This window comes from Notolepis coatsorum (genome assembly GCF_963971535.1).
Source record: "Notolepis coatsorum genome assembly, chromosome: 3".
Classification (NCBI taxonomy): domain Eukaryota; kingdom Metazoa; phylum Chordata; class Actinopteri; order Aulopiformes; family Paralepididae; genus Notolepis; species Notolepis coatsorum.
The window spans coordinates 19,329,515-19,341,667 of record NC_140167.1 but is presented as its reverse complement, the minus strand read 5'-3'; the positions used below and the strand labels follow the sequence as shown (position 1 = coordinate 19,341,667).

At 42.1% G+C, this 12,153-nt stretch overlaps 1 protein-coding gene across 1 annotated transcript in view; it reads right to left on the bottom strand.

Annotated features, from left to right (window-relative positions):
- Positions 1–10,561, bottom strand: part of LOC311224512 (programmed cell death protein 10) — a 53,482-nt gene extending 42,921 nt beyond the window's left edge. The window contains exons 1-3 of the mRNA XM_084309533.1: positions 10,462–10,561; positions 8,256–8,486; positions 4,456–4,509 (exon numbers count right to left, since the gene is read on the bottom strand). Of these exons, the coding sequence (XP_084165659.1) occupies positions 4,456–4,509; positions 8,256–8,345 (144 nt within the window). The 5' untranslated portion in view covers positions 8,346–8,486; positions 10,462–10,561. The remainder of the gene's footprint in view (positions 1–4,455; positions 4,510–8,255; positions 8,487–10,461) is intronic.
- Between the last annotated feature and the right edge of the window lie 1,592 nt (positions 10,562–12,153).

Below are 12,153 nucleotides of genomic sequence, written 5' to 3'. Positions count from 1 at the left end.
GCAGAGGCGAAGCGTCTGAACAGGCAAGCAACTACTTGGAGCCCCCGGCCCCCCCCCCCGAGGGCTGACATAATGTACTCAAAAGTAGTGACCACAACCCCTTCTGCCTTAAACAATCAATGGATGATATGCAATGAAATTACAGTAGGAAACACAAACCATGTTTGCGTTTGAAAAAAGGCCTTCACGTGAAACAAAACTTTGAGCCATCAAGATCGACATATAAACAAGGAAAATGTAGAGGAATTATCCATCTGGAGCAGAAGAAAATATGCATTCTTGTCATTACCCATGCATGAACATCAATTACTTTTATTATCCTGTTATGGCAAATGGCTAGAAAACTCATTGGAGAAAAACATTTGGTCAAATGTACATGCCATGTCTCATTCAGGTTTGTTTGTATATTGTTAAACTTTTTACAACGGCATTATTTTCAGCCAAAACAAAATAACATACCTATTCACAATATTGTTCATCAATAATAAAAATTAATGGCATTTGATGTTTCATTGGTAGTATTGTCATTTCAGTTTTACAGGAATATGATTATTTGTTCAATGGATTTGAACTCTTGATTGCAATTATAGTAACTCACTTTTTAAACCAATTTTGAAACCAACCAATTCATCACGTTTTTAGTTTAAGCTCTGATACATATTTTTTGTTTTTTTGTTTTTTTGTTTTTGAGGTCAAGGTCCTGGCGGGATGGTGCCAGGAAAACAGCCTCTCCCTGAACGTCAGCAAAACAAAGGAGATGATTGTGGACTTCAGGAGGTCGGGGGTCAAGGACTACAGCCCCCTCAGCATCGACGGGGCACCGGTTGAGAGAGTCAACAGCTTTAAGTACCTCGGAGCCTACATATCCGAGGACTTGACATGGACCACACACATTAACAGTGTTGTGAAGAAGGCACGACAACGCCTCTACTTCCTCAGGCGCCTAAGGAAGTTCCAAGTCAGCCAGAAGATCCTTAAGAACTTCTACTCATGTACAATAGAGAGCATCTTGACCGGCAACATCACCTCCTGGTTTGGGAATAGCACTGCACAAGACCAAAGCAGACTACAAAGAGTGACACGTTCAGCCGAACGCACAATTGGAGGGGGGCTCCCCACCCTCCAGAACATTTACTACAAGCGTTGCAAGGGCAAGGCTAAGAGAATCATTAAAGACTCCAGTCACCCGAACAACTGCCTCTTTGAACTGCTGCGGTCAGGCAAGCGATACAGGAGTCTCAAGGCGAGCACAGAAAGACTCAGAAGAAGCTTCTATCCCCAGGCCATCAGGCTGCTAAACGAACAATGAATGAACACTACACAACAACAACCACCAAACGCACATAGCACACACATCCACACGCACACACTCACTTTAAACAAACACACTGTAGCACCCACTCCACACACTTATAGCACACACCCACTTTAAACAAACACACTGTAGCACCCACTCCCCACACTTTATATTTATGGATGAAGGATTGCACTACAACTCGTACACCTTACTGTAAATTGTACCTAAAATTGTACCTCATCCCATTTCTGCTTTGCACTAGATAGTACTGTACATTAGTACACTGCATAGTATTGTGTATTGTATATTATATGGTAACTCAGAACATTGTACATATGTCTATACCGAACACTGTGACCTCATTTTCTTCCTTTTCTTCTTCTAAATTCATGCTATATTATGTTATTATGTTATTTGATACTATCTTGTCTAGCACAGTCTCTGGAGCGTAACAGTAAGAAGCATTTTGTATGAAAGTATTCTGTACTTCTGTATGACAACTATTAAAGAACTTGAGAACTTGAACTTTTTAATTTAATGAAAGTTTGACTGAGCTAATGCATTCTTGCCCATGCTTTTATTATCCTGTTAAAACTCATGGAAAAATACATGTTGTACATGTATGTGGCCGCAGTGGAAATCAGTTGAATAACTATGTGTTATCCCGGTACATGCTGCCCTTTGTAATATTTGTACTAAATAAAAATCTATCAATCAATCAACCATGCTATGTCTCATTCAGGTTTGTTTGTGCATTGTTATTAAATTTTTTACAAAGGCAGTATTTTCAGCCAAAACAAAATAAGTTATAACATACGTATTCATATTATTATTCATCAATAATTCAAATGTAATTCCTCATGATGTTTTTAGTATAAGGTCTGTTCAATTGTTTAACTCTTCGAAGAGTTGGGGTGCCTTGGAGAAGGAGGAAAGATTCAGGTTCAAAAAGAGTTTTAGAGGACTCGGTGCGGTTCTGGGGGTGAAGTTGCAACATTGTTGCATTCTTCATTTGGTTCGCCTGCTTTCACACAGGTTTCTGTCAGGCGGACCGAGACCTTCTGAACAATGTCACGCGGTCGAAAAGGGCGCTTGTCTATTGGACAGTGGAAATGTGTGTGTGGCTGCGATCCTGTGTGTGCGCGCGCGCGCGTGTGTGTGTCTGTGTGTGTACTGCGGAGCCCAGATCAGCGGAGCCGAGTTTTGACATGGCATTGATCCATTGTTCTATTGAAGCACATTACCACCATCCTCTCGCTAAACAACTTGTAGACCACGGTGTTTTTATGAGTGCCCACAAGTAGCTGTTTTAATAATATAATAAGCCGCGCGCCTCGGTAATAATAATAAGCCGCGTTTTTTCTTCCTTCTTCCCAAGATGCACAGACATATATAGATAGATAGATAGAGAGATAGAGAGATAGAGAGATAGATAGAGAGATTAGATGCAGTGTGCTTGTTTTGCAGTGAGTGCTGCGAGCAGTGGTAATAATAATCACTTCCTATATTTGGTTCGCGTTTGGTCCGCTGAAGCGAACCGAGACCGACGTTTTCAGGCGGACTAGAGTTCGCCTGTTTGGTCCGCGGACCGAGTTCGACGCGCATTCACACAGACCCGAAAAACCGGACTATCGAATTCTGGTCCGAAAGTCCGGAACAAACAGCCCCTGTGTGAAAGCGACCTATGACACGTGGGAGTTAGCTACAGTGAGCTGTGAACAGGATGGACAGAGTCAATTGAATATACAAAGCTCTCCCCCCGAATCTAGATTAAAAGTCTGAATAATTCAACGCCGACTCGCCGAGTTACAGTTGTTTGGAAGCAGTGGGTGTGGTAGACAATAGAAAGGGTGAATAGGGCGCCCAAGTGGCGACCCATGTAACGCGCTGCGTCGCGAAGCGGCCGACCCGGGTTCGATTCCCGGACCCGGCGTCCTTTGCCGAATGTCTTCCCGCTGCTCTGTCTCCCGTTCTTCCTCTCTCTCTCTCCCTCTACCGGACTGCCCGGTAGTACAAACAAATAAAAATCTACCAAAAACATAAAAAGGAAAGGGTGAATAAAGGCCCACTACTAGTATCATAACAAAAATTATTAAATCTCAGGTGATTTATCTCCGTCAGGTTTGGTTAATAATAATGATGCTGCTCTTGTAAATAAGAATGTGTTCTTAATTGATTTGCCTGGTTAAATAAAGGTAAAATATATAAAAATCTTCCTTCATTACTCTTTCATCCGCTCCATCATGCACAGTACTGAACACTAGGGCTGTTTGACAGCAATATGGAAATTGTGTATAGGTGGCGTGCATTGATCAATCCAGCACAATTACATTATTGTTAGAGACCCGAATCCCTGCAAAAGATTTGTGTGAATATCAGCCAATACATCGCTATCAGAATAGTTTTTGCTCTGAAAAATATCAGTCCCAAAAATTCAGTATGTGGAAATAGGTGCAAGCACATATCCAGAGACAAAGATCATGACAGCAGGTTGTAAATATGCTGGTAGTATGAGCTTCAAGAACCCCAGTATTTCCCCTAGATTCATTCAGCAGTAGTGCCCTCCCAACTAGCCTGCAGAAAGATTGTCCCCACTGCTAGAACAATGTAAAGACAATGAAAGTTTGACTTACTGCTCACTCTAAGCAAACACGTTTTGTTCCAATTATTCCAGAACTGTACAAATACAAGACATTTCTAAACCAGAACACATATGGAAACTGATGAGAATGTCTGGGTTGGGAGCAGACCCTGGTTCCAGCACTGAAATGACCCTTGTAGTCACTGCCACCAAAAACTGATCGTTTTTCTTTTTGCTGTGTCCAACAAACTTCTATGATGAACTGCCTCAGCTAATTACCACAAGAACAAACCACATAGCATTGTCCTCCAGACACTCCAATAACATCTTTTAACATATTTGTATCCGTTAATGTGTTAATTCTTCTTTATATATTATTCCCGTAACATCACACCATTCCTTGTCGGGTCGAACATCTTTTTCAGTGCACTGTGTCCGAGCACTGATGTCTGAGGAGGTACCGCCTACAGAGAGTTTTAATCGTGGACCACTACGTCAATCATCATTTTGCAAGCGGTGAATTTTAGAGGAAACACTGCAATCTATTAATGGGCATCAGAGGTCACAGCGGTCCTACCTTGATGAAGGCTGCTCTCAGTGTTTGAGCTGCTGACAGGTTGATCCTCTCCAGCTGTTTGACAAACACAAAGAACACACAATGTTAGTACAAGGACAGACTAGTGCCCACTGACTTTGTGCACCAATGTTGGATCAGGTTGATATACCAGGCAAAGAGAGAGTCACATGTAAAAACATGTCAAAAATGAAAACTGTAAAGGTTATTTAACTGTGCCCTAAACATGCACATACTCAAAACAGTGAAGAACAACGCAGGACAAATGGAAATGGTAAGAATTATTTCAAGGCTGCAGTCCAGAGAGTGTCTCTTCTCAGAGCACACTGAGGAATACTTCTTGTCACAGTTTTATTTGAGAGAGAGAAGACAGAGACAAAGGAGAACATCATGTGACAATAAAGGCGCCCCATATATATATATATACTTGGTTCAGCAGATAAAGAGAAGCGAGGATGTCTGCGTATCTCGGCAGAGGATGGCTTACAGGAAATGGCCCACTGAAAGAGGCCCAGTGGAACTTCCTGCTTTAGCAGAGGTGCAAAGCAGAAGTGCTTAGCCTTGAGAAACATGCCAGACACACAAATGACTTTTCTTGATCTTATCGAACATTAGTTATTCAGACATTGCACTGATTGCAGATAAAATAATACAAAGATATATGAATATCTTTAACAAAAACTACTTCATTTTTTGCCATTCTTTTTAGCCAAGGACCAAAAGCTTAGGGTTGTGCATCGACGATCTTCAGACCGATCGCCAATTGCATGATGATTTTTGGGTCGCTTGAGCCAAAACAACCGACTGGCATTTAAGCAGAGACCTGTGCCGTTAAATAGGCTTTGTGTTAAACGTGATGTGATTGAATAAAAAATGTATATCAATTGATATTCAGGTGCCTTGCTCTCACTGTAGCCCATCTCTTATGTTTCTCTTCTCTCTCTTGATGCCGAGCACAGGGAACTGCAGACTGGAGCTGTGCGAGTTCATCCACACTGATCAAATCATTACGTTCACAAACTCACTACAGGAGTTATATCACCATTATGAATAAAAGGATGTCTGTCATCTCTCATCAATCATGATGTTCTTTCTCCAGACATGAGTGTACCACCGCGAAAATGGCACCGACAACATTGCATTGATATTTGCAATAGTTCAACATAAAATAACCTAATATGTTGACTCGTACCTTTCAATAAGATAAAACATTTGAGTTTGAGCATTTATTTTCATTTTTTTTATTGATCTTTTTCCCCCTCCATTTTCCTCCGATTTTCTCCCATCCCAATGTTAGTCGTATGCCAATTCCCAGTCCCTTCCTGGTCGCTGCGCACTTACCCCCCACAGTCAGATCATCTGGGAGAGTGGAGGCTACCACGTGCTTCCTCCGACACACGTCCAGCCAATCACCGTTTCTTTTCACCTGGCAGCGCGGATTCTCATTGAGAGGGCGTAGCGTGTGGGAGGATCACACTATCCCCCTCAGGTCCTATCCGCGCTTAGCAGGCGCCCCGACCGAACTGTAGGAGTCGCTGTTTACAACGACCCGGACCCACCCCGCTAGCTTCTCCCACCCTCTAATACAGCCAATTGTATTAGTGTGAACGGCCAGCCAAGCTGGTGACAACCCCGGAGCTCTGAGCTGGATTCGAACAGGCGAATCCAGCTCACAGCTCCGGGGTTGGTGACGAACGCAATCTCCGCTCGGCCACCTAACCGCTTGAGTTTGAGCATTTATAATGCTATTCCAAAAACCTATTCTATTCTGATTAGGTTTGACAGTTTCATTCCATTGGTCTCTCTAATTGTAGCGACTATCCTGATGTCCTGGTAGCGTCTATTCGAAACCCAAACGGTGCATGCTTCCGCGTTCGCGTTTTACGCTCCGATTGGCCACTGATGTTTCTGGTCGCAACAATCGTGTGACGGCAAGTTCTTTCCCCAGTTAAGCTTAGGCACTCTTTCGAAGTTGGTTAAGATTAGAGTTTGTCTTAGAGCATGGCGATAGAACGCCCCCCCCTGATTCCAAACTCTAACCTTAACCAACTTCGAAAAAGTCGCCTAAGCTTAACCAGTGATAAACTAGGCGTTAGGTAGTTTGCTGCTGGTCGAGGCGGAAATGGGCGCGTCACGCGATTGGGCGCACATGTCAGTCACATGACCAGAAACGTCAGTGGCCAATCAGATTCGCAAAACGCATGAACCGCTTGGATTTCGAATAGACGCGTCCTGGTAGGCGCTCGGTTGGGTGCGGGAAATCCTCGTTTTTCAAGTAAAGTCAAGAGTTTTATTTGTCACGGCATACAAGCATACAGTGAAATGCGGGTGATCATGCCTGCAGCGATTGTGCAATAATACATGTAATAAAAATAAGAATAAGACATACATAGAATGAGACATAACAGGTATAATGTACATAAAGTTTACAAAAAGCATTTTTTACGCGCAATTAGAATAATGGTAATGTCCAGGCGGTGTCACTTGCCGTTGGGTGAAGTTCCCATTTAATTAAAGTATTTACATAATACATGGTTGATGAGCCAAACAATAGTGTCTGATCAATTTTGTTCATAATAGTGAAAACGAGCGAGGGTACGTGCGTGCGGTAAAAACCGTGAGACCTCTCCGTCACCCATACATTGATACCTTGATTGCAATAGCCTACACCTGTGCCTTTATTCAAAACCCATGCGCCGCTCCGCGCTGCCACCCAGTGATGAACTTAACAACTACAGACTTAACACTAGTAATGTTCTCACCACCTCCTCCAGGCCAAGCCTCTCTTGACGTGGTTGCAAAGTTTTTGACAATCCAGCCAGATCATGCAAACAAGTATTTGTTGAGCTACTACAATTAACAATGCAATGACCAATCATGTTTTGTTTTTGCGTGATCTGAACAATAACCCAATAACCTAGACTCCCGTCAACCCAATCCACAGGAGGGAGAGGGAAAGGGAGAGAGGGAGAGGGAGAGAAGAAATGTGGGTGATAGCATTGGGTGACGATGGAATGATCTGAATATGGAGCACATCACCCAACTCTAGTTCCCAGTGTCACTTCAGAAAAGGAACACCAGCAATGTGTTCCTCCACCAAGTGTCCAAAACCACCTGCTGATCAGAGGTCAGGAAATAGATTTATTTTTTTATCTTGCACATTGAAATTATTAGAATTCTGAGTGTAAAGGGTCTTGGGTAGGGATGTCCGATATTATCGGCCGACCGATATTATCGGCCGATATCGGCAGTAAAATGTGATATCGGAAAATATCTGTATCGGTAAAAGAAAAAGAAAAAAACAATAACAATCTTTTTTTTTTTTTTTTTTTTTTTTTACATTTATTTACCCAGGCAAGCAAGTAAGAACCAATTCTTATTTTATTTATTGTCAAAAGTATGCATGTTGGTTTAATTCAACAACAAGAGATATGTAATGTTAATTTTTACTTTTTTAATGATCATATTTTGCACAGATAATGCTTACATTTAGAAAGCCTTTTGAATGCATCCAGTGAAATTATTAGTTACATGAAATTATTCCGTTTTTTTGGGGGGAAACCCTGCATATATCGGTATTGGTTGATATCGGTATCGGAAATTAAGAGTTGGACGATATCGGAATATCGGTATCGGTAAAAAAGCCAATATCGAGCATCCCTAGTCTTGGGACATTATGATGGCCTAATGGTTGCCATTCCCATGATCAATTATGCCTCACAAATTGCTGCAGTGATTGGAAGCTAAATACACCTTGATGTCATTTCTTGGGAGGCTGTTACAATTAAGTTGACAAGTTTTACCTCGTTGAAAACTGGGTACATCACAGCGTACAGCGTCATGGAAACCATGGAGTTTGTCTCCGTATCATTCTTCATCTCCTCCATTGTCATGCTCCAGGGTGGAGCAGCTCTCGGTGAAACGGTACAGGAAGGAGGCAGACAGCAACTCACACACACTCACACATACACTCATCCACCCACACTCACACACCAACACTCTGAACAACCCACGGGCCCCAGAGTGACGGCAACCTGGGCAGATGTTGAGACACAAGAACATCAGGGCATTTATAGTTTAAGAAAGATCATCTAAATCAGGGGAGGAAATTAGGCCACTTTACTGGCCAAATGCTGGTATTTTTTACGTTTGGCTGGTAAAAAAAAATCAGATACCCGCCAGTTGGCTGGTAAGCCAAAAAGTTAGTTTCCTCCCCTGCTGGCGAGTATACAAAAAAATAAAACATTCTGCAATCACTGCACTGGCAAACGGTGCGCGTCTTCTGAGTGTTCGCTTTAGTTGACAGTGCCACGAGAGCACTGCACAAGACCACCCGCGGACATATAATGTTTAATAAACGTTTGCGCAGTACTGGCCAACCCGCGGACATATAATAAAAGTCCCGCGGTACTAGGCTAGCCATCAGGAGCACTCGCAAACAGATAACGTTAAACACAGCAGAAGATGGAAAACAGACAGACTGACCAACGGGGAACTGCATCCAACCCTAGTACAACCCTCGAGTATAAGTTACTAAGGACACATTTAAATCACAGAGGTGTAATGTTAGTCTACTGGAACTGTATACAGTGGTTAGCTTCTAGTTAGCGTTTTAGCTATAGCTGCTTGCTAGCTAACGTTAGCCCCGTGTGCTCAAAGCAGCCAGCTAGGTGTATCTGTTATGACTATAATGTTTCCAAAAAAGCACCGGACTACGACGTAAGGTTAGACATTTTATTTCATGCTCAAAAGCCCCTGGCTTGCACATCGCAGTCACGAAAGGGGCTAGCTCAACCAGTGCACTGTGCACAACAGCACACCAACCCAACTGACGTTACCACAACACTTGACGGTACTTCACAGCACTGTCGTAAGACCACCGTGCTGTCTTAAAGGCACAGTGTGCCTACCCAGATGCATACACAACATTGACACGGCTTGACATACAAAGAAGTAATTATCACAATTAGCGATTTTTTTTGTCTGGTAAAAAATCTGTTTGGCTGGTAAAAAAAATCAGATACTCGCCAGTTGGCTGGTAAGCCAAAAAGTTAGTTTCCTCCCCTGATTCATCTTAGTTAAATTACCTCGCTAAACAGGATAGATTAACGGTGCCAAACTACACCTGTGGTCTTTCACATGGTGTGATAATAATTGGTTTGTTTAGCCATTTGACTACACATGGGGGACTGAAAATGGGGGACCCTGATGTAAACAAGACGAACGTCTTTCTCTGGTCTGCATCCCCTTAACAATTGTATGTTTTGAGCTGTACTGTACCCATTCTGCAATCTGTTAATAAAGTTTTCAATCAATCAATCAAACATGTTTACTAGTAGTCAGCTATTCAGCTGTGAACTTCGTGACCAGAGGCCACTGTCAAGTTTCCTTGGCGCGTTTGCAGAGTACTTTGGTTCTACACAACGTAAGTTGCCTGGCAAGTTGTATTCAGCATTTGTAAATCTGGTATGTCAAATGTATAGAACTATAGATGTAACAGTACTGTCTATCTGTACGTCATGTATGTCATATATGTTATGATGAATTGAAAATGGGGGACCCTGATGTAAACAAGACGAAAGTCTTTCTCTGGTCTGCATCCCCTTAACAACTGTATGTATTGAGCTGTACTGTAGCCAGCTAGCTGACTGTTGACATAGCCACCCGACTAGCAAAGTAGTTGGTGCAACCTTAGTTACGTTAGTAGATGTTCTGTTTTTGGCAAACAGACTGGCCCAATCGTGTGTAATGTTGGTTAATGTTGGTATGGCTGGATAAATTGACGTCAACCAAGTTTCTAAAGAAAAAATACTCCCGAAAATGTTCAATCGAGGCCCGTTAGCTGTGGCCGACCGACGAGACTGCTCTCTTCAGCGTAGCTTGCTAGCTAACGTAAATGGTAACGTTTGGTTTTTGTATGTACTACTGTCCAGCTAAAACGCGCCAACAAACGAGTTGATGCCAATAGGTCTCTCGGTAGATGAGTGATAAATATCTTGGTATATCTACCTTTAGTCTGACTTCTTAAGAAGGCCAACTGACGGCGTCGATTGCCTTTTAGCTGCTATGTTTTCTTAACAAATGAAGGCGGAAGTTTTTCAGCACTGGCATAGACGACAGCTTCCGGTTACAAACCTCAAGACACACTGTCCAATCAGAGAGGCTGTTATGTAATGCCAATCAGAGAGACTGTTATGTAATGCCACTGATGATTCCAAATAACTTGCATTATGATTATGTCAGAGGGGTAAAGAGTAGCCTACTGAAGTAGAAGTTCTACTCAAGCAGGCCAGGAATAGGTACTATTCTAAAAGTACTAGGCAAAGTTTATATTCTGAAGACCTTGGTACTTGTGCAGAAAATAATGAAATATTGATTGATTGATTGATTGATTGATTGATTGATTGATTGATTGATTGATTGATTGAACATTTTATTAACAGATTGCAGAATGGGTACAATACAGTACGGCTCAATACACACAATTGTTAAGGGGATACAGACCAGAGAAAGACTTTCGTCTTGTTTACATCAGGGTCCCCCATTTCACTAATAGACCTAAAGCTAAATTAAAACTAAAATTAGGATCATTATGTTCCAAAATACATCCCCAAAATGTACCAGATTTGGTGTGGTAGCAAAGGTCGTCGTAACTTAGACTTCCTAATAATAGTGCATTATCCACAGCGGTAGGAGAGGAAAAGTATTACAGAATATATAAAAACATCCAACAAAAAGTAAAATGTGTGTTTGGTAGATTATGTCTCTATGTTGTAACAATGCTTCTTGGCAATACAATTTATACTGTTTGGAAAGCCTGTTTATTTACCTTTTAAATGGTGCCCCATTTGTAAGGAACATGGATGTGTGGGATGAGCAGCACAGCTGAGTATGTGGGTTGTGCGCCCATGAAAATTGTGCCAAATCTTCTCTGCCAATGCCAAACAGCTTATTCTGCTGTTGCTATTGCCTCTTGTTTGGTGTCATTTGGTGGATTGGATGATTGAAGTCTTATCAGTAACAAGGATGAAACGAGACCCGGAAGAGTTTTAATTTAACAAACAGTCAAGATAATAATAATAATAATAATAATAATAATAATAATAATAATAATAATAATAATAATAATAATAATAATAATAATAATAATAATAATAATAATAATAATAATAATAATAATAATAATAATAGATCAAATTTATATAGCGCCTTTCATAGAACCCAAGGAGCCTCAGTAGCGTGTGGAAGAACCATACACAGCCACAACAGCCGGGCACCTCCTCATGCTGGACACCAGCGTGGGCACACACTGCTGTGGGATGGCATTCCACTCCTCAACCAGGATTTGTAGCAAGTCAGCCAACGTGGTTGTGTTGGTCACCCTGGCACGAACAGCATGCTGCCCAAGCTGATCCCACAAGTGTTCAATTGGGTTGAGGTCAGGACTGTTGGCAGGCCAACCAAAGAGCTGATCGTGGATTTTAGGAGAATACAGCAGGGGACACACACGCGCCGTTGTGGATAAACGGGTCTATCGTGGACAGGGTGAGCAGTTTCAAGTACCTGAGAATCCACATCACAGAGGACCTGACATGGTCACACATAGATTCTGTGGTGAAAAAGGCAAAACAGCACCTCTATCACCTGGCTGAGACAGCTAAGGAAGTTCAGAGTATCGGGGAAGATACTCCACTGAGTCCA